This window comes from Pseudomassariella vexata, assembly GCF_002105095.1.
Source record: "Pseudomassariella vexata strain CBS 129021 chromosome Unknown BCR38scaffold_10, whole genome shotgun sequence".
Lineage (NCBI taxonomy): Eukaryota > Fungi > Ascomycota > Sordariomycetes > Amphisphaeriales > Pseudomassariaceae > Pseudomassariella > Pseudomassariella vexata.
In genome coordinates, this window is record NW_024467965.1 from 1,806,334 (window position 1) to 1,830,172 (window position 23,839).

At 51.8% G+C, this 23,839-nt stretch overlaps 9 protein-coding genes across 9 annotated transcripts; 7 read left to right on the forward strand and 2 right to left on the reverse strand.

Moving 5' to 3' along the window:
* Nucleotides 1-343: 343 nt before the first annotated feature.
* Nucleotides 344-2,389, forward strand: BCR38DRAFT_348100 (PLC-like phosphodiesterase; the record flags this gene model as incomplete). The annotated part of the gene is made up of 2 exons (XM_040856398.1): nt 344-966; nt 1,036-2,389. The coding sequence occupies 2 exons, from the start codon at nt 344-346 to the stop codon at nt 2,387-2,389; spliced, it is 1,977 nt and encodes a 658-aa protein (XP_040713776.1).
* A 384-nt stretch (nt 2,390-2,773) lies between these two features.
* On the forward strand, nt 2,774-4,463 carry BCR38DRAFT_38470 (uncharacterized protein). Its single transcript, XM_040857463.1, has one exon. The coding sequence runs from the start codon at nt 3,267-3,269 to the stop codon at nt 4,401-4,403; it is 1,137 nt and encodes a 378-aa protein (XP_040713777.1). The 5' UTR covers nt 2,774-3,266; the 3' UTR covers nt 4,404-4,463.
* Nucleotides 4,464-5,191: 728 nt separating this feature from the next.
* Nucleotides 5,192-7,771, reverse strand: BCR38DRAFT_373703 (beta-lactamase-like protein). The gene is made up of 4 exons (XM_040857315.1): nt 7,048-7,771; nt 6,693-6,997; nt 6,273-6,640; nt 5,192-6,221 (listed from the first exon to the last, which is right to left on the reverse strand). Exons 1-4 carry the CDS (start codon nt 7,430-7,432, stop codon nt 5,273-5,275), a joined length of 2,007 nt encoding a protein of 668 aa, XP_040713778.1. The 5' UTR covers nt 7,433-7,771; the 3' UTR covers nt 5,192-5,272.
* Nucleotides 7,772-9,268: 1,497 nt separating this feature from the next.
* Nucleotides 9,269-11,089, reverse strand: BCR38DRAFT_440918 (uncharacterized protein). Its single transcript, XM_040860739.1, has 2 exons — nt 9,845-11,089; nt 9,269-9,782 (listed from the first exon to the last, which is right to left on the reverse strand). The coding sequence occupies exons 1-2, from the start codon at nt 10,916-10,918 to the stop codon at nt 9,339-9,341; spliced, it is 1,518 nt and encodes a 505-aa protein (XP_040713779.1). The 5' UTR covers nt 10,919-11,089; the 3' UTR covers nt 9,269-9,338.
* Nucleotides 11,090-14,799: 3,710 nt separating this feature from the next.
* Nucleotides 14,800-17,021, forward strand: BCR38DRAFT_459513 (uncharacterized protein; the record flags this gene model as incomplete). The annotated part of the gene is made up of 2 exons (XM_040862296.1): nt 14,800-15,765; nt 16,956-17,021. 2 exons carry the CDS (start codon nt 14,800-14,802, stop codon nt 17,019-17,021), a joined length of 1,032 nt encoding a protein of 343 aa, XP_040713780.1.
* Nucleotides 17,022-18,121: 1,100 nt separating this feature from the next.
* BCR38DRAFT_38604 (uncharacterized protein) lies at nt 18,122-18,792 on the forward strand. The gene is made up of 2 exons (XM_040857481.1): nt 18,122-18,356; nt 18,436-18,792. The coding sequence occupies exons 1-2, from the start codon at nt 18,218-18,220 to the stop codon at nt 18,639-18,641; spliced, it is 345 nt and encodes a 114-aa protein (XP_040713781.1). The 5' UTR covers nt 18,122-18,217; the 3' UTR covers nt 18,642-18,792.
* On the forward strand, nt 18,693-19,366 carry BCR38DRAFT_38599 (uncharacterized protein). The gene is made up of 2 exons (XM_040857480.1): nt 18,693-18,872; nt 18,981-19,366. Exon 2 carries the CDS (start codon nt 19,010-19,012, stop codon nt 19,328-19,330), a length of 321 nt encoding a protein of 106 aa, XP_040713782.1. The 5' UTR covers nt 18,693-18,872; nt 18,981-19,009; the 3' UTR covers nt 19,331-19,366.
* Nucleotides 19,367-20,695: 1,329 nt separating this feature from the next.
* Nucleotides 20,696-22,217, forward strand: BCR38DRAFT_440923 (uncharacterized protein). The gene has a single exon (XM_040860740.1). It carries the CDS (start codon nt 20,803-20,805, stop codon nt 21,979-21,981), a length of 1,179 nt encoding a protein of 392 aa, XP_040713783.1. The 5' UTR covers nt 20,696-20,802; the 3' UTR covers nt 21,982-22,217.
* Nucleotides 22,218-23,268: 1,051 nt separating this feature from the next.
* On the forward strand, nt 23,269-23,830 carry BCR38DRAFT_440928 (uncharacterized protein). Its single transcript, XM_040860741.1, has 2 exons — nt 23,269-23,301; nt 23,387-23,830. The coding sequence occupies exon 2, from the start codon at nt 23,394-23,396 to the stop codon at nt 23,685-23,687; it is 294 nt and encodes a 97-aa protein (XP_040713784.1). The 5' UTR covers nt 23,269-23,301; nt 23,387-23,393; the 3' UTR covers nt 23,688-23,830.
* Nucleotides 23,831-23,839: the final 9 nt, after the last annotated feature.

A 23,839-nucleotide genomic window follows, 5' to 3' on the forward strand; every position in this document is an offset into this window, starting at 1 on the left:
GGCGATGCCTGCAAATTGCATGAGTCTAGACCAAGCACTCGAGCTGGATGGCCACCTGTGGTTCGACCGTGTTTCACGTTCCTTGCTCTCAGTGGACTACCGATCGACCACCTCCAGATGGGCGAATAAATCAACAGCGGGTCTGAGTGGTGCGGCGCCCAACCTCAGATGAACCAAGCCTATGTGGACAAACGTCACGCTTGGCTGAATTCTTCCTATTTGCCAAGTTGACAGACGACGCCTCGTCAAATTTCGCAGATGCATTTATGATATTCAACTCTTTGCTGTTTTTTCTTCCATTCGCTGTCTATCCTCGCAATTCATTTCTCGAATCACCAACATCATGACGGGCAGCGAAGTACCAGTTAAGGACTCCATCCACCAAGCCGGCGGCGGCCAGCCAGGCGGTGAGGAACGCACCATCAAGGAGTTAGCCGCACCAGTCTTGCGGCACCTCGAGAGAATCTTCAACTGCCACGCAAGTCCCGAGAAGAAGTGGAACAAATTTCAGATTGTCACATTTCTTCATCATGTTCAAGCGGACAAAGTCACTGACCCCTCAGGCGACATCGCAACCAAGGAGGAGTTGGACTTGAGTGGCTTTTTGCATTACATGACTTCAGATGCTACAAATGCCCTGGGGCCACCCCTAGATGAGGACATGAGCTGGCCGCTGAGTAGCTACTTTATTTCCTCAAGCCATAACACCTATTTGACGGGCAACCAGCTGTACAGTAACTCCAGCACGGATGCTTATAAGAACGTATTGCTGCGGGGTTGTCGGTGCATCGAGATTGATGTGTGGGATGGAGATGATTCCGACTCGGAGTCGTCTACGAGTGAGAGCAGCGACGAGGAGTACCAAGAGAAGAAAGCGCTCAAGAAGGCCAGTCGCAAAGAACGTCTGGCAAGAAAGATTCCTGGGTCCATCGCAAGTCGATTAGAGAACACTTCTCTAGGCAAGCGGTTGGAGAAGTACACGAGTGGTGGAGCGAAAACAGAGGCGGCCTCGAAGCAGCCTGCACAGGCAGAAAGTGCCAAGAAGGACGAGATTATGGAGACTGGGACACCTATTACAAAGGAACCATCAGCCCCCCAAGCCATCGCCATTGAGCCACGAGTACTGCACGGTTACACCTTGACCAAGGAGGTTTCCTTCCGCCAGGTCTGCCAGACCATCAGGGAGTATGCGTTTGCCGTTTCGGACCTCCCTCTGATCGTCAGCCTCGAGGTCCACTGCTCTGCGGAGCAGCAAGAAGCCATGGTGACGATCATGAAAGACGTATGGACCGACTTCCTGTTACCACAAGCTGATACCGATGCCAAAATCCTACCTCCCCCCGGGGAGCTTCGCAAGAAGATCCTAGTGAAGGTCAAGTACTCACCACCTGGCGACCCAGCACCCAGCTCGACGACAGCGTCTGACGAAGACCGTCTCCCTGCCGAGGCGCAGGCATCCAATAAAACCAGCAAGAAACAAAAGAAACATTCTAAGATCATCCAGGTTTTGTCCGAGTTCGGCATCTACACCCGCGGCGTGTCGTTCAAGTCCCTTGATCAACCCGAAGCTGAGATGCCCACACACGTCTTCTCGCTCTCCGAGAGTACTGTGGAGGAAGTGCACGAGAAGCAAGCGCCAGACCTGTTCAAACACAACCAGAAATACCTGATGCGCACGTATCCATCCGGCATGCGCATCGGCTCGTCTAACCTCGATCCGCCAGTGTTCTGGCGCAAGGGCATCCAGATCGTGGCGCTTAACTGGCAAAAGTGGGACGAGGGCATGATGCTTAACGAGGGCATGTTCGCTGGCACGGGTGGGTACGTCTTGAAGCCCGACGGTTACCGTGGTGGGAAGCCCATCGCCACAAGCGACGATGCTCCGGTGACCACATCGACAGGAACCGTTGTTACGGAGCCACTCGCACCCGCTGAAATCCTGCACCAGACGCTCAACCTGAGGATCACTGTTTATGCTGCCCAGAATCTGCCGATGCCTGAAGAGGATGATAAGGCTTCTGGCTTCAATCCGTATCTCAAGGTTGAGCTCCATACTGAGCCCCACCACACACACATGCTCAAAATGGAGCAATCGGGTAAGGCGAAGGAGGGCGAATACAAGGCCAAGACAAAGACCATGAAGGGCATCGAACCCGACTGGAAAGGCGAGGTCCTCGAGTTTAAGGGGGTTGAGGGTGTCAAGCCTGAGCTAGCGTTTGTGCGATTCCTGGTCAAAGATGATGAAATTGGGCGTAACGATTTGGCGGCCTGGGCGAGCATCCGACTAGACCGTCTTAGGAGTGGATACCGGTTCCTTCAGCTGAACAATAAGGACGGCATGGCTACAGAGGGCATCATACTTGTCAAGATTGAAAAGTCATTCTCTTGAGGAAGGAAGTGCGGGGGAGATATTCGAGGTGGACAGGATCGAGCTTGCCATTTACCAGACGCTGCGCTATTTTCAGACTCGCAAATACGTACAGAAGCACTGACGAATTACCACTTGCAATCAGACAAATTGGCATGGAGCTGCCCCCAAATATGAACTTTCGATGGATCAGCACAAGAAGAGCTTGCCGTCTGACGGTTTTAAGCCCGCCTCAACCGGGGGCTAGCAGATTCACATTAAAGCGACCCATCTTGACTACCGTCATGAGGACGATAGGAAGGGTTAATGACCCTGCGACATCCATGGCACTTCTATAGCTAATTTGCACGAACCTATCCATCACTCTAGCATATCCAAGTTTGCGGCATGAGTTATCTCACAAGCCTACAGGAAACAATGCGATACCGTACCCGTTCTCTGTGGTAGGACATGTCACTATTTACGTTATGATAGTGATGAAAAGGGTGTTGCGGAACTGAAATGGGCATGAAGACGTCTAAAGGCTAGCCACTGGCGAATGCCATTACTCCTCGTGTGCCTGCGACTCGTAACCGCGCCCTTGGTGTCCTCTTGGCCAAAGCACCACTTTGCCAGGTAGTTTATTCCAGGTTAATAGGGTACAGAAATGGTTGTGCCACTGGTAGGGCACCGCGTCCTCGAAATTCATGGGAATACCAAACCTTCGCATTTACTGGAGCCAGTCGTTGAGTTGGGTCGCCCAAGCTTCGCCCACACCATTCCATCACCCTTGGAAAATTTTGGAAATTTCCTCCACACATCATTTGCATTTGCTATATTTGGGGAATAATATCACAGGACCTTCACGTAACGCTGTCTGTGCCTGCCCTTCGCAAAACGAGACGCATCGCTAGGCGCTATGGCTGATGGGCATCAATCGAGCTATGGGGGATATGTCCCTATGCCTGGGTACGGCGAATTAGCACACGGGCTAAAGGGAAATCCAGAAGCAGGGCAGAACTTGATCGGTACGGCAAGGCATTGTCATATCCCTCCTGCAAGCGTCGCTGGGGGCCGCCAGTACATCGGCCCTTCACCCGTCGACAATCACCTTGTACCGGACAATCTAAGCCAGCAACAAGTCGATGACGGCGAGCAACGACGCAAAATCTGTGGGGTTTCCATATTGCAAGCCGCTCCGAACCCGCCGTTGCCGCCCTTTCCCATGATACCTGACCTCCTCTGCGTGGAATCCGCCCCCTCAGACCCGATACTAGTCCCTCTACGCAGCAACAGCTATAGCCTCGCCCATCTTCCGCGTATTAACCTCTCTCCCACCCAACATACGCCAATGCAGGCACGAATGTCCAATAGAGACTACGCTCCAATCAACCTCAACGCCAATAACACCCCCCTGGACAATTATTCCTCAGTCCGCCCCAAGAACCTCCCCGGCGCAGGCCCCCTCCTCGAACCCCTCCTGTCCGCCCCCGGCCGCAAATTCGCCGACCATGTCTTCTGCGACCCGGGCCTACACACCCGCATGAACGAACACGGACGTATGATCCGCTGCGAACGGGAAGGCCACGCCCGCGAGTTGAGCAAGCAACCCTGTCGGGGGAACTGGAATTGCCGGTGCGGCCAGGACGTCTACCGCGGCGACCACAAGACAATGGCTTGTTTTCCGCTCTTGGATCCGACGGTGGCCCAGAAGAACCTGGAGAAGGTCAGGGGAGTTCTTGAGGGAGTGCCGGAGGGGAAGAAGTTGCCTGTTCCGGCGGGGGATATGGTGCCTGAGTGGCATTATAGTAAGGTGGGGGAGAGGGTGAGAATAAGGGAAGAGGAGGAGGGGGAGGGGATAATGGCGGCGATTCAATGGGAGCCGGTGCAGCACATGAATATTGTCGACGAGGAGGAGGAGGAGGCGCAGGAAGTAATGCAGGTTGAGGAGGGAGACGAGGATTGTCTTTGTCGCGCTTGTCGTCTATTACAGCTGGGTCGTCGGGTGCGTAGTAGATCCCGCACTGTGGAGAATGAGAGCAAGCGAATGGATTAGGGCGGGAGATTTAGTCAGACTTGGACCGAAAATCCTCTGTAGGATTTGCGGGGCGGGGCGTTGGGTCTCTGTGCGACAGGTATTTGGGTTGCAGTAGTTGGAGTCATGACTGCAGCTTGGTCAGAGGAAGATCATAGATGCAGCCACGGGCGTATGCTGCCTATAATAAACTTGGACACGACACGTCTGGAAATAAAAAGGGACAAAAAAGGCACAGAAGTACAGAAGCGAAAAAGAATAATAACATAGACAGACAAACTTTTCATCAGGACACTTGAGCACTTTCCTTGGTAACCCCACACACCTTGGGGGTATATACACTTTTGTTTAGTGTCGTCTCTTTGTTGAATCTTCTGCAATCTTGTGATCCTTATTTCTTACATAGATTCTCCCTAACGAACGAGGATTCAATTTTGTAGATACACATTCTACATTGTTGTTTATGAATATCGCGCTCGTGGTGAACGGCGTGAGTGAGGAGCAAAAGGAGTTACAGTTTAGCTACGAAGTCATGCCATGCTGGGACGGGATACTCGATTTTGGGACCATGACCCGCAGGTTTTTGATATTATTTAGGCCGAGTGTTAGTGACTTGAAGGTGGAGTGGCACTTGCTGTCGTAAAATCCACAGAAGGAGGTTACTCCAACTACGCATGGCCACTTTACAGAAGATCCTCTATGTGAACAGACAACACGATAGCTTCAAGTCAGTTCTAGGAATTTCATGGTCGAAGTCAACGGGTGCGCTTGGTATATCTTACAGTTAGGGTATAAGATAGTACCTAAGTCCCGCAGATCTGCAGCCGAGGCGAGACGCAGATATCCCAAATGCACAAACGGGAACGGACAGCAGTTCCTCCCTATTTACCTCAGCGTCGTTCTCCAAGCACTGGGTCCATGTTGCTGTGGTGATCCGTAGTTGATATCAGTCCGACGCTCCAGTCCCCACTTTCCATGGCTTTATATGCTTTCAGCCGGGTGTCGTAAGCTCGGGCAGATAGAGAAGACGCTTGCGAACCACCTTGCATCACCACGTCATCGTAAGCCTCTTCAGTCCTATCACCTTCCTGGAATGTCTCGTAGCTCCGCTTCGATGACGGTGCCATGTCTCGAGATCGGTCGGGCGCCACGGGGGAAGAGTCTGTCGACGAGATCGATATCGCGTCCGCTGGAAAAGAGCCAGCCTCCTCTCTAGCTGGCGTTCGTGCATTTTTTGTCAGTTGGCTCGGATGGTTGTTACTGACCTTCGCAGCGGACACATCGAGTGCGTCAGTAGGAGGCAAAACTGGACCGGACCGACCTTGAGCAGGATTTATCATCGTCCGGCGGCTGTCTTCTCCATTTATTTCCCGCTGCAGCTGTGCCTGTCGAGCCAGTTGCTCTTTAAGTAATTTGTCCATCTCAATGTCGTGTTCGAACACGTCGCCGCTACAGTATTTGCCGAAGTAACCTTGCATGGTGATGCCACTTTGGTGCCAGTAAGGAACATCGACGGTACAAGGCCAGATGTCACGCGGCTTGAGGGTTTCCACTAAATGTTTTAGTTCCGGATAGGAGGAGTGGCGGGCGTAGGAGAAGGTGATCTTGGTCGGCAATGACTGGACCGGAGGTGCTGGGCCTCGTTGTTGGTGATTGGAAGTGGTCTTTAACTTTTTCACCATTGACAGGACGATATCCTTCAAATTCGTCCGCATATCTTCAGGGAACCCTGAAATGTCCATATTCAATGAGACACTTCGACCACTCTCCAGAAGCTTGATGAACATAGCCTGCATCTCCTCCTTGACTTCTACCGGTATGTTGTCGTTGTCGTCGATCCTGGTCGTTGTCAGTGGCAGGCAGCATGGCATGATGTTGGCGTCATCTCACATCTGTACAAGCATCATGATATCTTTGGGCACCAGGTGGTCCAACTCAGCCTCACGCTCCAGGTCGCCGCCGCCACCGCCTATGCCGACTTCTGCAATGTCTTGGCCGTTAGGCAGACGGGCGACGATTGGTTGGATCCAGACAACTGGCTTGTTCTGCATGACTGCGCAAGCCGTCCCTTTCTCACAGCTGTGGATGCGCACATTCTCATCCAATGTCAAGCAGCCATCGTGTTGGTTGTTCCCGCATGTGAAGCCCACTAGGTACGGCGCTTCTTTGGACAATTGGAACTGCGGGCCAAAGCGATCGTTGGTGGGCTTGGCTACAAGCGACTTGTACACGCCCATCTTATACTTGTCCACATGAATCTATACCATAATGAGACACCTATTTACTCATACAATATCAAAAGTAGCTCACCTTGGACTTAAGTGCCTTGGAAAGGGCAATCCAAACTTCTTCGTAGCCATAAGTCCACGCTTGCATGCAGAAATACGTATCATCGGGGTACTTGGCAACCTTCTCCAGAAGCTCCCGTAGGCCATTTGCCTTGGTTTGCTGTTCGTAATCATCAAGAATCGACGTGTCCAGGTAGATACGGTCTAACGTTCTCAGGCCGGTGGAGTACTCGACCATGCTAGGGTTACGAGCAATCGTGTTCACCCACCATGGCTCGCTTCGAATGTCACCAGTGTATAGTACAGCCTTTCCATCGCTTTCAGCAACTGTGAAATACATCAGGTCAAATTTCAGGAGTTAGAAGGAAAACACGCACGGAACATGACAGCCCCAACGCAATGGTTCGCATCAAGCAGAGTGACCTGGATGTTGTTCCCGGGTGCCAGCTCAAGCGTGGTCGGTGTGTCCAGAGGAATGGGCTTCAGCAAGTTCTTCAGATGCTTATAAGTTTGCACCTTGGCCTCGAGAATACCCTGCGCATAGTTGATGCGACAGGAGTATCTCTCGAGACGGAGCAAGATCTCACGCGTCGCAGCCGAGCAGTACACAAACGGAGATCGCAGTGTCTCCAGCCCAGCAAGATGGTCGCTGTGAACATGACTGAGAAAGCAAGCTAGCGGCGGTCGCTTGTCTAGGTTCTGGCGGAAGAAATCGACCCGGATGTCGGGGAACTCGTGGATGATGCCGTTGAAGGTTGACATGGCTGTGATGAAGAAAGCGAGGTGTCCCAAAGTAGATCTCACGTCACGGCGCAGCGAAGCTCAATTTCTTGAGCAAAGTCAATGAGAGCACCTTGAAGTCTCTCCATGTAAGCGAATCAATCTTGCTGAGGTCACCAGCGACACCAGGAGATGAAGACCACAACAAACTGTTGATCCGAGGCAATGGCTTTGGCTGTGCCTGCCAACCTCAGGTGACGTCGTCGAACTCGGATAAACTCTGTGGCACCACCAACGCCGACGAGGTTTCACATCTTTCACAGGACAGCTTCAGCGCCTTTATCTGAGAAATCAGAGGTTCCAAAGCATCGTTGCTCAACGTTGAGATGAGCAGCAAGTTTATTTCACTAACTAGACTCGAAATGCTAGACCAAATTAGTGCGATCCACGAGACGCTTGGCAACGGTCATCGTTGCAGAACTGCTTAGACCGAAACGGCTAACTTGAGCTAGTCGAATATCTATGCATTACCTTCATCGTTTTTTCCTTTATTCAAGACTTGGTCTTCTAGGCCTGGGGCTTGAACCACGGCCCTCTGGGATCTCAATGGCCGTCACCTAGGCCGTTTCGCGCAAAACTTGATGAGCTAACTTCTGTTGGACGTTCTGGACGGCAATACAAAGACAGCGAAGATATCTTATACAACGAAACGAGACAGTGCTTCTTCCAGAGCTCATGTCACGAGTTCTAACCCAGTGGGAGCGAACGGCCGAGGGGCAATGCGAGCCGTAATCCCCCCTAGGCTGCCTCTTATTCCACTGGAAGACCGCAGACTTCCCGCCCACCAACAGTTTGGCCCAACTCTCCGCATTTATCAATCTCTTCCGTCTGCGACAGCTCAGCTCCCTGGGAACATTATTATCTGATCCACCCCCTTTCACCACACTGCAGCGGTGACCACACCTAATTCCACCTCGTCTTCGTCAACCACTCATAAAACCCATCTCACCGCCCCCCCGAAACGAGCCTAGCCACCATCTGCGTCCAAGCCGCCGACTTCAACCGCTTCCCCCGCTCCATCCTCGACGATTACCACGCCCACTTCACCGTGGACCAAATCGCCTACGAATGGACCAAATTCTGTAACCCGGGTCAAGTCACGAGCATCGCACTACGGGCGTTGCTGTTTGACAAGTGGGCCGCGGAGTTCGTCAATGACTACAAGGTCACTGCCGTCCATCTTGCGTGTGGACTGGGTAGCCGACCGTTCAGATTGCGGAATCGGGGATAGATCGAGGGCAGAGATGAAGTAGTTGGCACGCGGGTAAGTTGGGTTGTAGATTTACCAGATGTTGTTGCGATTCGGATGGGGCCAATCAATGTGAAGCCCGGGTGGGGATCGTACGAGCTGGTGGCTACTTCGATGACAGAAAATGCATGGTCGGAAGCCATTCCCGCGGATTGACCAACTCTTATTGTCTTCGAGGGTGTATCGATGTACCTCACTCGTGAAGAAGATGAAGAAGAGCAACTCTGATCCGGCGAGTCGTGGAACAGTTTCCATCAAGAGAAGTGATATTCGACACTGTGGGCTCCTTAATAGTCAGGTTCCAATGTCTCATCCCTGCGGTGAAAGTAACAGGGTCTATCGTCATTGGACAATTAACAAGCCAAAATCGATCATGACGACATTAACCAGGTACCACAGCCGATAAAGACGATATTATTGGGATATTGGTATATCCCCTTTCTGCGGAACTTGGGGTACTGCCTGTGATACAATCTCCAGAATGGCTGCGAATAAAGACGGTGTGCAGTCAGCGAAATCAATGGTTGTACCTAAGTCAACCCTCCCCAACAACTTGTCACTCTATTCATAAGCAGTAGGCGTTCTCGATTCCCTGTTTAAAGATCAAAATCAGGTTTTCATATTTGTTTCTGCGGAGACTTACTCCCTGACAGCCCCCAATCCATAACTGCTCCGTTTCCTCAGCCTCGCCCGTTCCCGTGGCTCTTCTTCCACCACTTCGGGGGTTCGCGCCGAAGCACGACCTGTCGCCTTGTTTATCAGGCTACCCAGCCTGCCACTGATTAGCCCTGATTTGTCACCCCATGCATACGAAGAACTGCTGCCGTCAGGGTGTTCCATATCGTGCTGCTGCTGCTGCTGTTGGGGTACAGAACTAGTATTTTGCGCTGGATGTCCGTGACCTTGTGATTGTCCCTGTGGCGATATTTGTCCGACATCGTTCGGGTGGTAGAACCGTCTGTTTTCGATCTCATATCGTCCGGCCTCGATGGTGGCCTGATTCTTCTCTTGCACCTGGGTATTCTTGGAGAATCGTCGGTCGACGGTGGAGTTGAGTGTTCCGCGAAGAGTCTCGCCGGCTCCCTGCGCACAAAGCCGTTGGCTCTAGTTCAACCGATTGACAGGCTTCATTAACGTGTACTCACATGTATACCAGCAGCAGCTAATTTCAGGTTTTCGAACGTCGGGTGTGTCTGATGTCCAATTGGTGTCTGCGTCTGCATCTGCGTCTGCGTCTGTGTCTGCGGCTGCACCTGCTGTGTAGGAACGGGCTTGCGCTTGGGATAGTCATTGATCTCCTGCGGTGGCTCGTTTCGCCCCGGATAGCTAAAGCTTTGATTTTGTGTGGCTCGCGAAGGACTATCGAAAGATCTCCGTGCCATGTTGCGCTCGGGTATGGCGGGGCTCGGCTCTGTCGTATTCAGGGGCGGGACTGACGGTACGGAATCACGAGCTGGTATTACGCGGCGGCCCGGCGTTTCTAAGCTACGCCGTCGAGATCGCGCCGCATGGTCTGGTTGGGGTTCAATCGGCGAAGGCTCTGTCAACCTGGCATCTGTTTGTTGCGTGGGCTGTGGATTTTGTGTAGGATGTGTAGGATGCGTAGGTTGTGTCGGTTGCGGGGAATGCGTGGGCTGCACATTTGGTTGCGTCTGTTGTGCTTCAGGTTCGGTGCCGGTGGCCAGTTCTGAGACGCCAGACCGGGGCTCCGTGATGCTCGAGCTCACCCCATTGGGGCCAGTGACCGTCGTAGTTGTCGTTGTAGTAGTCGTCGTAGTTGTCACGGTCTGGCCAGTGTTTGGATTCGTGTGTGTCTCTTGCTTGATCGTCGGACTTGTGTGAGAGGATGGTCCCTCTCTGCTCGTCTGAGGGCCGCGGCTCAATTCAGGCACGTTGGCTGGAATAGATGCATTAGCTTCGATGGGTGCGTTGCCGGTAGTGGGCACGTTAAGGCGCGAGCCGTTGGTGTTGAGAGGGTGGCCTTGGCCTGGATTTGGAGCATTGAGGTGCAAGCCACTGGTGCTTCTCGAGGCATTGGACAAGCCTTCGGTCGTCATAGAATTGTTGGGCTCACTGCCAGTACCGTACGCCGAGTCGCCAGTATCTGCCACCGGTAGGGCGGATACGTCCCCGCTCTTGCGCTTGTCCTTGTCTTTGTCCTTTCCAAAGAGCTTCCATTTGGAGCGTTTCTCGGTGAGGGGTTGGTCTGAAGGATGCATTATGGCAGGGAGAATAGATATTGGGATTGAATTGATTTGGATCAAGGTGGAAAGTTGCGACTCCAGAGTTTCCTTAGAAACAATGGCAAGAGGAGGATCATGGCTCCAACATTCATATTGCGCCGAACAGCCGTCTGTGCAATATGATGTCGTAAGTGCCGTCTAGGTTGCATGGAATCAAGGCCGCGTCCTGCAATTCAAAGTGTCGATCATCAATGAGGTCACTGTTTGTTGCACCGCCACACGTAGCGCCACTGCCGATCGTTCAGAAGTCGTTGGTGTGGCTAGTGAACGTCCTGATTGATACCCCTCGGGAAGATTAAACTTGCTTGTTAAACGCATCCAATGACGGGCAGCAACAGAGCCAGGGTGTTTGATTGAATCGTGATCGACTGTGAGTTATTTACTTTTGCCAACAGCTCAAATCATATCTAGCGTCATTAGCTCGCATTGCCGCCCTGCTCTTAGTGACTTCGGTCCCTCATTGATCTCAACTCTGAGCGACTCAACTTGTAAACTGTGGGCAGAAATGGCAGTGTTCGGCCCCGCACGGACCACCCAGTGTGGCCACTGTAGATTAGCCAGAGCTTACGGCAAGTAACGATAGTCATAAGAACAACAACAATGAACGGTGGGCTGCGATTGCCCACATAAACTATGAGCGGTATTCCCGTATTATTGGCGTAGTGTACAGGATCAAATTCAAGGCTGCAATATTGAACCACGGGTTTGTTGCTAAATAGCATGTTCCAAGTATAGCTAAAACTTGAAGAAGAGCAACTCAACTGAGTAGGTATCAAGAGAAGAGATTCGGGTGGTAATTTCCATTCATAGTAGTTGTGATGAAATTTTACGCTATTGGGCTAGTAATATTGACTTTCATTTGAGTGCCACTATGGATATTGCTACAGGAGTTGAGTACCTAAAGTCTCTTAACGATATAGTTGCTTGCTAGTGTTTTCAATTCCTTCCTACTAAACCAAAAGTCACAAAAATTACAGTTTGCCGTTCAAGCCATACTTCATATGTAGCTATGTTTCCTTGGAATTATGGCTGACTGAGAACTTCTCTTTCATCTTTACCGCTTTGTAAATATATCACTTCTAGACGCCGAAGGACCGCCATTTCCTCTCAAAAGGGACCTTAGTATAGGTCATTAGCTAGAGATTATCCAGTGAGCTGTATCCTATGGTCAGACAGACAGCGTATTGTAAGGTTTGCAGCTCGACTTCAAAGGGAAAGGCCTGAACCCCTGAATGTCCTCCTAGAAGACTGCCCACTGGCGAATCTGCCCTGTTGGTGAATAAGATGCCAGGGGCAGGAAGCGTCATCGTATTTACAAGAGTTTGAGCTACAAGTTCAACTCAACATGGGCAGGTGCAGGGATATAGGAACAAACTACTCCCTTATTTGGCGTTACGAATGTCTCACTTTAGACGAAAACGATGGCTATATCGCCCGTGAAGCAAGATGGTATCGAGATGGAGCTGGTACAGAATTTGAAGAGGGATATAAATGCATTGTTTTATAAGCTTGGGTTTGCGTACTCGAAGTCGAAGGGGGAAGACAGTGTATTTGTACACTAGACAGAGCGTCCCGAGAATGAAAACTAGTGGATTCAGGAGAAGTACATGAGCCCAGAAATAATCGAGACGCCCAATACTTGGGGCGATTCGAGTTCGAGAACGAAAAGACGAAGATGACACTAAATACCCCCTCGCGGCATTCGAAACTTTGCTTAGAAATGACAGGTCCCCAATTTCAACATTTCCTAGATTATACTTGTGAAGACCCATATATCATGCCTATAGTAGAGCCAGCGAAAAATCCAGCGCAATGTCCGACATTATGTGCTTACCGATTGGCTTAAGTCCTTGGATATATAATGCAAGGATATGCGCGCCGATAAAAACCGAATTTGCCGCCCGTTTATTCCAGTCACACTAAGACTGCAAACAGGGCCGGCCGAGACGCTGCAACTGCTGCCAAGAGAGGATTAGACGAATCAGCAACAACAAGCCCCCGTATCTGACTGTAATATATTATGGATAATGGTAATCCTTGGATACTGTCTTAGGAACAGGGTTTTGGAGTTTTGCTTTTCGATGTTCGGATGATTTATTCAATAAATGGAGTTTTCGAGGATAGTTAAGGACCTGGATTATCTAGGGTACCATCTCTAACAAAGACAAGAGAGCAGAGAAGCATTATAAATGAATGTTCGTTCCCTTCGCCTATTGAGGCTCCAGCTGTATTGATGACCTGTTGAGGTACTTTTGTTAATCTTATCAGAGCAACAAGGCTCTTGATTTATGTTTTTTTGTTACCCTCCCGGACAGCTGATCTTGTTGAGAATCTTCTTGTCCGTTCCCTATCATCTTCACCTCCAACCTGCCGACATTCACTGCCCGTCTGCAAAAAAGAAAGGGGCCATGCTCTAGGGCTTATTGATAATATAAGCCAATGCGACAGACATATTCGAGGCGAGGAGGCCCACAAACGGGAAGCATGTGACCTTCGAAGAATAACTACAGCGAAGATATTTGTAATAAATTGAATAATTTCACACGGCTACTCGCTAGAAACTTTTCAAATACATAACTTGCCAGTCAGTTTAGCATACCGATCTCAGTGTCTCGTATATCACCCCCATTTCGTAGGAGTTGGGGACTGGCTCCGACAACGGACTTAGTAACTCGACCGCTAGGCTTACGGCTGCGTTTTAGAATCTACTATGTAATAACTAATAGCTTCAACATTGATACTGTGTCATCTTCTTCACGAGATCAAATCAATCCCTTTCTCGTGGTTGCACCAAATTTCTGGTTATGGGGTGTGAACAAGTCCCAGAACAATTGCGTGTCCAACATGTCAGCTGCGGATAATTTGGGAGCTAGGATTTTAGAGCAACTCATGTGAGGCCAACTAGCAGATAGGAGTGTTCTTCCAGTCTCGTAAGTACTGCGACTGCGTGCACTAGCCACATAATGTGCCAAGTTGAACAGCTCAGTTACGGAGTCCAGGTTAACCAACCGCCGACTCCCCTGAAATCTTGGTGGAGCACATACTTCAACTGAGCTCATTTGAGTGATATGGCTTCCGCGGTCTAGTTTTCAATGCGTAGCTGGTAGCTTGTGTCCTTAATTCATCTCGTAGCCGCCGATATAGTAACCATGCGTCTAGCGAACCCGCTTGCTCGGTTAGCCCCCGTTGACCCCTGCTCGGCGCTAGAACTCAACGGTTCATCCAGAGTCTCGGTACGTGAGGTTCTGATCAGGTAAACATTTGAAACTTCCGCGATTTTCACCAGAATGAATCGAAGTACCAGACGCACCAAATGAGGACCGGAATCTACGCAAGCACTTTGAGAGTATTCTGAACATAAAAGGCCACGGAATCGCACATCCAGGTCGTAGTTTCTCGTCATTCGTGCAAAAATGCCTGGGTCTCGGAAGGAACCGAGTTTGAGCAAGTGGGGCTCAATCGCAACTCCCTTAATCTAATCCAGACAACGACCATGGCACCACCTGGGAATCGTCACCATGCCTCATTTCCATAAACACATGTCCCCCGGATTGACTCGCTCCTTGCCTTTGTTTGAAACGGAACATCGGTCGACGGCGGGTCGGACATGCAGATAGAATGCGACAGACATCACACTTGAGACTGGATTCGCTCCTTTCGCGCGCCAGGAGGGCAGAGAACATGCGCCAACCATTAAAAAGAGTCGACGACCCCAGCCGCGATCTGGCTCAGTGCTTCTCATCAGGTCCCTCCGTGCTGATCCGTCCCTTCACTCATTCATTCATCATCTTACCCGACGGTTGATTCGTCACAAGTCATTCTTTTCCAGAGCCAGGTCTCTCTCTATCCAAGTCATCATGAAGTTCTCTTCCACCTTGCCCTTCGCCGCCGGCGTCTCGGCCGGCACCGTCCTCTGGGACGGTCGCTTCAACAGCTACGCCTCTTCCGCAGACCTTACCGAGTGGTCATGGTCCAACCAGGTCGGCGAGTATCAATACTACATCCACGGCAGTGGCGAAGTCACCGAATACGTGAACTTGTCAGAGGACTACAAAAACCCGGCCGACACGGCCTCGGACCAGGGCGTCAAGATCAGCCTGACGGATACGGCCTACTGGAACGGCCAGACGATGCGCCGCACGGAGCTGATTCCCCAGACCACGGCCGCCATTGGTGCCGGCAAGGTCTACTACCACTTCAGCATGAAGCGGTCCGACGTCAACCCGCCCGCCGAGACGCGCGAGCACCAGATCGCCTTCTTCGAGAGCCACTTCACCGAGATGAAGGCCGGCTGGATGAGCGGCGCCTCTGGCACGTCCGATGCCTCGCTGCGCTGGTTCGCCAATAGCCAGAGTCAGTGGAACGTCACCTGGGAAGCTGACGTCTGGCACAATGTTGCCTACGAGATCGACTTTGACGCCGGCACCGTCGGCTTCTGGCACTCGACTGGTGCAGATGCCTTGACCCAAGTTGTGGCTCCCGTCACGGCTAGCACGTCCAGCAATGGAGCTGACTGGCATCTGGGTGTTTTGGAGCTGCCCCGCGATGGCTACACGGACGCGGTTGAGGATATCTACTTCTCGGGTGTCTACGTCGAGTCGGGTGACTTAACAACCGAGATTGGTTCCGGCAGTGGTAGCAGCAGTGGGTCATCCTCGATCGCGGCTGCTCCCGCCGCCACCTCTGTGGCAGCCACCAGCGCCCAGGCCTCGACCGTCGCCTCCCCGACCACTCTGCAGACCTCGACTGTTGCCGCTTCCATTGCCACTTCCGCCGCGTCGTCTCCTGCCACCTCGGCATCCACTTCTGCTGTGACCACTGCTGTCGCTGAGACCACCGCCATCGCTCCCGTCGAGACTACTCCCGTCCCAGTAGCCACTTCCTCTGCGACGACATCTTCTGCCGCGGCTGCTACCAAAAGCGCCAAGACCAAGTGCAGTGAGTAAACCCGAGCACTTTTCATGACAACCCATTCGGAACTTTACTGACTCATTGGCAATATAGACAAAAAGAGACACGCCCGCAAGTGAAGTCGACAAGTAGCTACTTGAGCCATTACGATTCCAGCCTGGTGGGCTGAGAAAGCTGATTGGCCAACGGGGCTGAAAGAACTGTCACATTTCCTGTATATATTCGCAGTTTTCAAGACCCTTTCCGACTCGCATATAGTATTTTTCCATTATATATAAACCATTACTTATCGACATGTAGACATTGTTCCGAGTACGTACTTGTTCCTCCCGGCACCGCTTCGAATGCATCCGCGCCAAATTCATCCCACCGGTTCCCTTCCCAGCCTGTCCTGTGCTCCACTACACCGATGACCGTCTTTGGAAACCCTTTCATCTCTAAGCCAAAGTAGCGGGAGCATAGCTCTGGTCAGGGCTAACAACCTGGCCGTTGAGGAGCTGCTTATCGGTGTACGCAGGCCAGACAATCAACTTCTTGCTACTGTCCACAACCGACAAGGTGGTAAACCCGGCGTCGGGGCCGAACTGGCCGCTCCAGCCGCTGGAAACGGTGTAAGGGCCGCACACCTTGCCGCTGGTGCCAGTCTGGCTAGCCTTGGTGCCGGCAACGGTGAAGGTGCAGGGCGTGGCAGCCGCCGTGTGAGTATCGACGGAGAAGGTCCACTCGCAAGACGTGTCGGCCGTGTTGCAGGTGCGCTTCAGGCCTACGATGGTCCATTCCGGGACTGCGGCCATCATGGATTTCTCGGCGGGGATGGGAGCGGGAGCCGCGAGGGTGGTGGCCGAGAGGATGGCGGCGAGGAGGGTGGTGGTGAACTGCATTTTGGTGGTGGTGATGGGTTGGTTTGGGTATTGCGTCTTGTTGGAGATGTGTGAATGTGAATGTGGTCTGGCTGATGTAGGAGACTGTTGAGCTGTGTTGATGATACTGGTGACATTTTTCCGCCTGTTGAGCTTCCGTCGACTTGACTTATATACCTGGACCCTCTACTAACATGCACATAACGTTACTTACTCGCCCACTCATTGCACAGCTAGGCTAGAGCATCCATCAATACGAAGAGCTGGTGGGATCTGGGCAGACCGCTCCTCGTCAAAGTTCGTGTTGAAAGTTTCCATTACCTCGACAATGGACCATCATGATCATCACCTGACCACGTTGCCTCCTTCAGCTGTCCGACACTGCCCGAATCTTAACTGACCTGCCTGAAGGAGCTGGAGATTTTATGGGGCTAAGTAGTCTATCTCGTATAGACTCGCTGTCAATCCCAGGAGTGGGGTGGTATTCCCCGCCTATTCACGTTAGGGCAAGCCAAGGTTAAACGATGGAATGGGATTGAATATGTCATGTCACGTTGTGCTTGGTCTACTCGCAAACATCCTTCTCATCAGTCCACCCAAGTCAAATGTTACATGAAGATCATGTCTTCAGAGCCTTTGCGATCAATCGGGCCTAGCAAGCCGAGCTCGTATTAGCGGTCGTTCTATCCTCATCCAATATATCTTGGCATAATAAAACCCCATATTATACAGACCCAAGGGATCTTAGCATCCAGCTGTCTGATTCGTTGCGTGTAACCTTAATCTATTTTGGATATTTGGAGTCACGAGGTGTGTGTTGGCAGATCGCATACGAGCCGCTCTGCCTCGAGCCCGAATGCTCGGGTACCCAAACCGAAACCGAGGTCTGTCTGTCACTTGGGGCAATTTATATCCGGCGGATAGCCAGCCTGATCAGACGGCGTTTGACACGGTGGTTTCAACGCCAAGACCTCGCATCATGGCTGTCGTCGCAAAGTCGCGAGTCATACGAGAACACGGTCATTATTATGTCTCTATTTCTTTCTTCTCACATCTATTGATTTCCCTTCATTCTTATTTCATCTGCATCCAGCCCGGCCCAGACCTATTCATGTCGCCTACAGTACTTTGTTTTACCCGCCCAGTTACTCACTCACCTCCCGTCCTCTGGCTTCCCGCCAACTCACCTCAATCTGTTCCCGCACCTCCCTTAGTTTCATCTCCACCTGCCGGTGAAATCCCCGATTGAGGCCGAAACCACGGGCACCAGGGATCCTCGTCCCGGAACAGGCATTTGCGCACACGTGTAGGCCCAGGAGATACTCAACCGCGTTGACGAGCGACCTGCTTATATCGTCTTCTTGATAGACGCAGGATGTCAGATAGCGGTCCCGCTCCGTGAAGAAGGGTTGTGCGGCACGGCGTCGTCGGAGAGGCGCGGTTCCGCTCTAGAGCCGTGGGTGGTGAGCCGGCGGCTGCGCTTTCAGTCGTTGCTGGGTTTGAGATGCGTGAGCGGTGTGTCGTGTCGTTGCGTCTGACTCCCGGGTGTGCGGCGCAGACAACGCTTTGGAGGGTCTACTTTAATCAGCTCAAAATGAATTTGGCGGCAGACTTTCTGCGACGAAGAGAAGGAATTTGGCTTCGTAAGTTGGCTTCGTAAGTTGGCTTGGTGTAAGTGGTGTCCGTAGCCGGTCCAGATCGATCTTACCTGCGCACCAGCAGAGTTCTTCAAGCGAGGACCAATCTTCGGGCGCAAGTCGGTCCGGCATGACTTGCAAGAGATTCAAGCAACGAGTGTCAGGATGCACGAGTTTATAGCCAACGGGGCCTGGTCATTGACTCTTGCCCGGTCCATGCTGGGAGGTTCAGCTTGGCCCTGCGCATTCGTGGGTGCGTCCCGATATTGTCGTATCCTGCCTGGCTTTTGACGGGTTGGAGAACAGGCGCATCTAATCTCCCAATCCCAAACTTGTGAAATATGACCACAAGCCCCGGTTGCGTTTAGAACGGACCGTTAGGAGTGTATGGGGCAAGTATATCTGTTTGCCCTTGCCATATTAACATGACTTCGTCACGAATCTGGGTTGCCCTGGAATGCTAGTACCGGGTCATTCTCTGGTCCTGGATCAACCCGTGGTTGAAGGGTACCTCAAGTTTTGGTATGTCCTTGCTTGGCGGCTATCGCACCTCGAAGCTTCACCGTAGACCGTGCGTGCATGCGAGCAATTGAATGCCTGCAGAACTGACTGTTCCACCTGTTCCATCAGTTGAACTTCGTCTCATCGTCTGCCTGTCCATGTTCCCGACGAGACATACACGACGCCGGCTGGAAGCTATACTTCATACAGTCAGGCTGGCGTGCCAGCTCTTCCTAGCAACAGCCGGAGGATCGCTCGCAGACGGGAAATTACCCCTCCCTGCCGTCGCCTCTCATTTTCCTTCTCCTTCTCCTAAAACTGCATACAGGCGACACAAGCAGCTTGGGACTCAACACTCCAAATCTCCTCTAATCCTACCAATGTCAATGTTGGTTCATGTCCGAGCTACCCACCACACTGTAGTTGCGAGTCCGAGCATTCATGCGGAAGCCTCCCAAAGATCATTTCATACTCCGTGAGAAAGATGGGGCATTTGTCCAGCAAAAATGCGCACGGTCTGGCGGGCTACGGGGTATTGCGACACACTGTGATCAAATAGGTAACTTATTCCTCTTACCTATGAAAATAAAGCACAGTCTCGACTCGTCTGCCTGGGGTATTGGGGATGCCATGTAAACTGACTTCATCCCAAGGTGCCAAGTCGAAAGTCTTCCACCAAAGGTGGCTGGCCCATCCGCGAGACAACGAGACAGAAAGCCTTTTCTCCAAGACGGCAAAATCTCTTTGTTTGGCATTGATGTTGCATTGTGCCTTTCCTTGAGGCCCTTTGGTCGCCCCTCCAACGCAAGAACCAGGCGTATCTCCCCTGTTCCAGACCGTTCGGGACATGTAACTTCACATTCTGGCGAATTTGCTCCTGTCGATTGGGTTTGTCAACAACCAGATTTCAGGAGCAGGGCAGCTCGCCTTTCATACCTTTTCAACTCTTGCGACCCCGTTCCCGACTCGTTGGGGTTAGGGTGGCCGGAAGCAAGTTTGAATGTCATACCATGAAACCGCGATCCTTGGCACTGCCCTACGGCCCCAATTTCTTGCGTCTGGTACGAGTCAGTCAAGTCAATGCACTAACACCAAACCTGCCAACCCAAGTCCCTCCCCGTGCCCAGAACCCGCCCATTGAGATGAATTTGTGAGGAACATGACATAACAAACGGATCGTCCCTGTGGCTTCCAGTGACAGGGTTTTCCCGGCGCCTGTTTGATCTCAACGGTCTCGGCATGGATTCATCTGGACTTTGCCGAAGCCTATTCACCGAAATCACCACTGGAATTGAGTCTGATATGAGGTGCCATCCTATATGATGCTCGGCAATCGCCCACTCGGCCGGATTTACCGTGGTCTTTTCGCTTTTTTTCCTCTTCTCTCGCTCGCTTACGATCTGTGATTAGTTTGCTTAATACACCAGTTGTTCCGCCAGCACCAGTGTTGGCTCAGTGCTTTCTCCTTCTCTAGTCGCTCTTTGATACTAGCGTCTTGTTTTTCCTCTATTTTCTTCTAGTTGTATATATCAATCTTTATGTCTTCCCGACTGCTATTTACATAGCACTTTAATCATGTTTCGCAGGTCGAGTATATCTGCGCTGGCCATGGCGGTGATGGCCCTCTCGGTGGTGGGTGTCGAGGCTGGGAACCTCTGCTTCTTCCCGAGCGGCTTTCAGAGTCGCGACGTGCCGTGTGACCCAACTGCGGAAGTGAGCATGTGCTGCGGCAGCCTTAACGCATGTCTATCCAACGGCCTCTGCAAAGATACGAGCACGACCAACAACACGGGCAACTCGTATGCCAGGGGCACTTGTACCGATCCGCAATGGGCATCCCCTGTTTGCCCTCAGATTTGTCAATTAAGTACGCAATCACGCGTATCCTCATGAGTTGTGGCCAAATGGGATCGACTGGGCTGACCATCTGCACCAAACAGATCATGATACAATGACCAACAGCTCAGCATTCGACTTTAGGTTTAACGGAGTCCAAGTTTGGGAATGCAACGCACAAGGCTTCGGCACACCAGCCGACTACTGCTGCGAATCCGACTCCGAAAAGACGCGATGCTGCTCCACCACCGAGGCTCTCTTTTCTATTGTCGCAGCCACACCAGGCAACGCGCTCGCCATCCAAACTATCGACAGGCACGCAAATACAACCAGTACTGCCCAAGGCAGTAAACCCACCGGCTGGGTCACATCGACTGCCAGATCGACTGCCAGATCGACTACCACATCGACTGTCAAATTGACTGCCATATCGTCTGCTATATCGTCTGCTATATCGTCTGCTATATCATCTGCTATATCGATTGCCCCAAGTATGTCCACGGCCGTGCGAGCTGGAATGGCGATAGGGGACACGTCCGCCATGATCATCCCCACCGCCATGATCACCCCCATCGCCACACCCAGCAGTAGCTCTCCCGGCACCGCGAGCCACAGCGCCTATACCAGCAGTTTGAGTAGTAATAGCAGTAGCAGCAACAGCTACAGCTACAGCACCAACATTCTCGCCCCATCCACGGGAACCGACAACACATCAAGCGCGCAAACAGAACCCATCTCGAACGAAGACTCCACACCGGCCAAGACGACAAGCACCCTCTCCACAGGAAAAATGGTTGCCATCGGTCTGGGGGCCTCCATGGGCAGCGCCCTCATGGTCGGGGCGGTAGTAATGGTTTTCCTACGAAAACGCCATCGCAAAAACAATCAGCATCAACCACTCGACAAAGACGGCCACGAGCTGCCGCAAGCGGGCAATGCGCCATTCTACCCGGGGCCCACAAGCGTTGCAACGGTGAATACACGTGACGGAGCGGGAGGGTGGTATAACCCTGGAGTCGTGGGGTTGACGCCAGTACCGACTGGAGGAGGGGTAGTGGCCGGGTTGCACAATGGAAGTTCGACGAGGCTGGGACCGAGCATGCCGATACCAGAATTGGATATGAGCCAGGTTGATCGGATGAGGTACGAGATTGGAAGGGATTCGAGGAATGCGTCGCCCGCCACGTCGGAGTTGGATGGGGGCGGCATGGCGTCGTTGGCGGTATCGCCTTTGTCTGGACCGCCGAGGCCGGGGCAGGCGAAGGTGCAGTCGAGGCTTTATGAGCTTGAATAGAGATTGAGGCGGTTTGGAGTTTACATGTAAAAGCGGTTTTGCATTTATTCGTAATTGATACCATTAGAACTTTCATTCTTGAATTATCCATCTTATTTGAGATCCTGGCTGTTCATCAATCTACGGTGTGTATGTTCGTCCACCCTCGATATATTCCAAATTGGCACCTTTTTGGGAGACGGATCGACATGATGCTTACATCATGCCGAATGCAACCGCGATGGCAATACGCCGAGAAATCTTATTGCTCTTATTAGTCGGGGGCAACTGTTTTGTCGGAATGATCCGAGGATCTGAGTTTGGACCAGCCAATGCTCCTAATAAAAGCCGAAAGTAGGAGCACTGTGTTGGGGTATACAGCGCATATGGAACACGTCGATTTCATATATTCCGATTGGGTCCTTGCGGCTATTTGGTAGAGCAAGCATACTTCGCCGCCCGCATCATGGGATTGATTCTGAAGGCGATGTCATCCTGGCAGCAGTGATTGCGTATTAGGGAAGCAGAGGGAAGGATGGAGACACTGGGAGGCGGCTCTCTTTATGGGGTTTTAGTAAGTTCTTCATTTGGGTGGATGTAGATGGTTGGATCTATTCGGTAGCACATAGCAAGGGTATAGACCACCATAATGGAAAACTTTAGCGGTCGACGCCTTGACGAAGGGAGGTGACGTTAGGAAGTATCGCTGGATACCCCGTGCAATGATCGCGGAACCCCTTCCGGTAAGTTGAATTGAGGATTCGGATATGAAGCATACTATAGCAGCAATAGTGATAACCAATCTGTTCGGATCGAAAGCTGACACCGCTAGGCCTTTCCTAGGTATTCTTTCATGTATCTAGTTTATAGTTTTCAACAACTGAGTTTGAACATGGAAAAGTTACACAGCACCGGACAAGTGACGAGCGTGGCGCACGCGATGACCCTCTGCCACATCACCGGACTTCCCCGACCTCGTCTCCTCTCCCGTCAAGCCGTGCTCTACATGCAATGGGTCGTCAACTGGGATCATCAAATAAACGAAATCAAGACGTAAAGAATCATTTTACCCTCCGTCCCAACCTCGTAGCCCGCGATGCTTAAGAAACTATCCTTTGGGGCCGCCGTCCTCGCTTTGCCTAGCACCGCATACACACCGCTCAACATCACCTCTCTCGCATCCCGAAATGGCTCCTCAGTCATAGAATGCTGGCAACTGTCCTCCATCCCCGTTGAGGCCCATTCAGCCATGAACTACGTGGTCGGCGAGACTACGAAAGCGAGCTGGTCCATCATCGAGCCCCAGACGACGGTTGGGGAGGCGTGGGCGCCAACCGTACAGTCAGTGATCTCGAATGGTTGATGTACAACTCAAAGAGGGATGGGGAGATTGAGAGAAGATATCATGACATTAATAGTTGTGCAGGCTTACTATGATTCTCAACGGTATGATCCGTATCACCGCGCCGTCGCCCGAGTCGTCAAGCAGCGCCTATGCTGCTATGGCGGCACAAAATGGGTCGAATATATCGTCCGCTGAGGTGGCATATATCATGCCCGGGACTTTGAAGTCATCGCTGGTAATTGCCGCGGACATCAAGGAGACGAGTTATTTGACGGGACACTACACGGAGTTCCCCTCAAATGAACCGACCGTATTGGTGCAGATCCCGTTTGAGGGTAATCGCGTGCCGGAGCATACGGTGTTGCATGACGGGCAATGTTGAGCTTTGAGGGAAACAAATTTGCGCAATCGGCTGTGGGAATGGATTTGAACAAGGATCCTCTGCATCTTGGCAGTTTTGGAGAATGATGCTCGGTTTTGGGTAGTGCTACCTACGTGCCGCTTGGACTAATTTGTGCAATAACATCATTTGCA

Coding starts and splice junctions, on each gene's coding strand:
- BCR38DRAFT_38470 (XM_040857463.1), top strand. CDS start 3,267: ATGGCTGATGGGCATCAATCGAGCTATGGGGGATATGTCCCTATGCCT.
- BCR38DRAFT_373703 (XM_040857315.1), bottom strand. CDS start 7,432: ATGTCAACCTTCAACGGCATCATCCACGAGTTCCCCGACATCCGGGTC. Junction 6,641..6,692: donor CCAAGGCACTTAAGTCCAAG/GTGAGCTACTTT, acceptor ATTATGGTATAG/ATTCATGTGGACAAGTATAA. Junction 6,222..6,272: donor ATCATGATGCTTGTACAGAT/GTGAGATGACGC, acceptor GACAACGACCAG/GATCGACGACAACGACAACA.
- BCR38DRAFT_440918 (XM_040860739.1), bottom strand. CDS start 10,918: ATGCATCCTTCAGACCAACCCCTCACCGAGAAACGCTCCAAATGGAAG. Junction 9,783..9,844: donor TAGCTGCTGCTGGTATACAT/GTGAGTACACGT, acceptor CTTTGTGCGCAG/GGAGCCGGCGAGACTCTTCG.
- BCR38DRAFT_38604 (XM_040857481.1), top strand. CDS start 18,218: ATGCGTGAGCGGTGTGTCGTGTCGTTGCGTCTGACTCCCGGGTGTGCG. Junction 18,357..18,435: donor AAGAGAAGGAATTTGGCTTC/GTAAGTTGGCTT, acceptor GCGCACCAGCAG/AGTTCTTCAAGCGAGGACCA.
- BCR38DRAFT_38599 (XM_040857480.1), top strand. CDS start 19,010: ATGTTCCCGACGAGACATACACGACGCCGGCTGGAAGCTATACTTCAT.
- BCR38DRAFT_440923 (XM_040860740.1), top strand. CDS start 20,803: ATGACCAACAGCTCAGCATTCGACTTTAGGTTTAACGGAGTCCAAGTT.
- BCR38DRAFT_440928 (XM_040860741.1), top strand. CDS start 23,394: ATGATTCTCAACGGTATGATCCGTATCACCGCGCCGTCGCCCGAGTCG.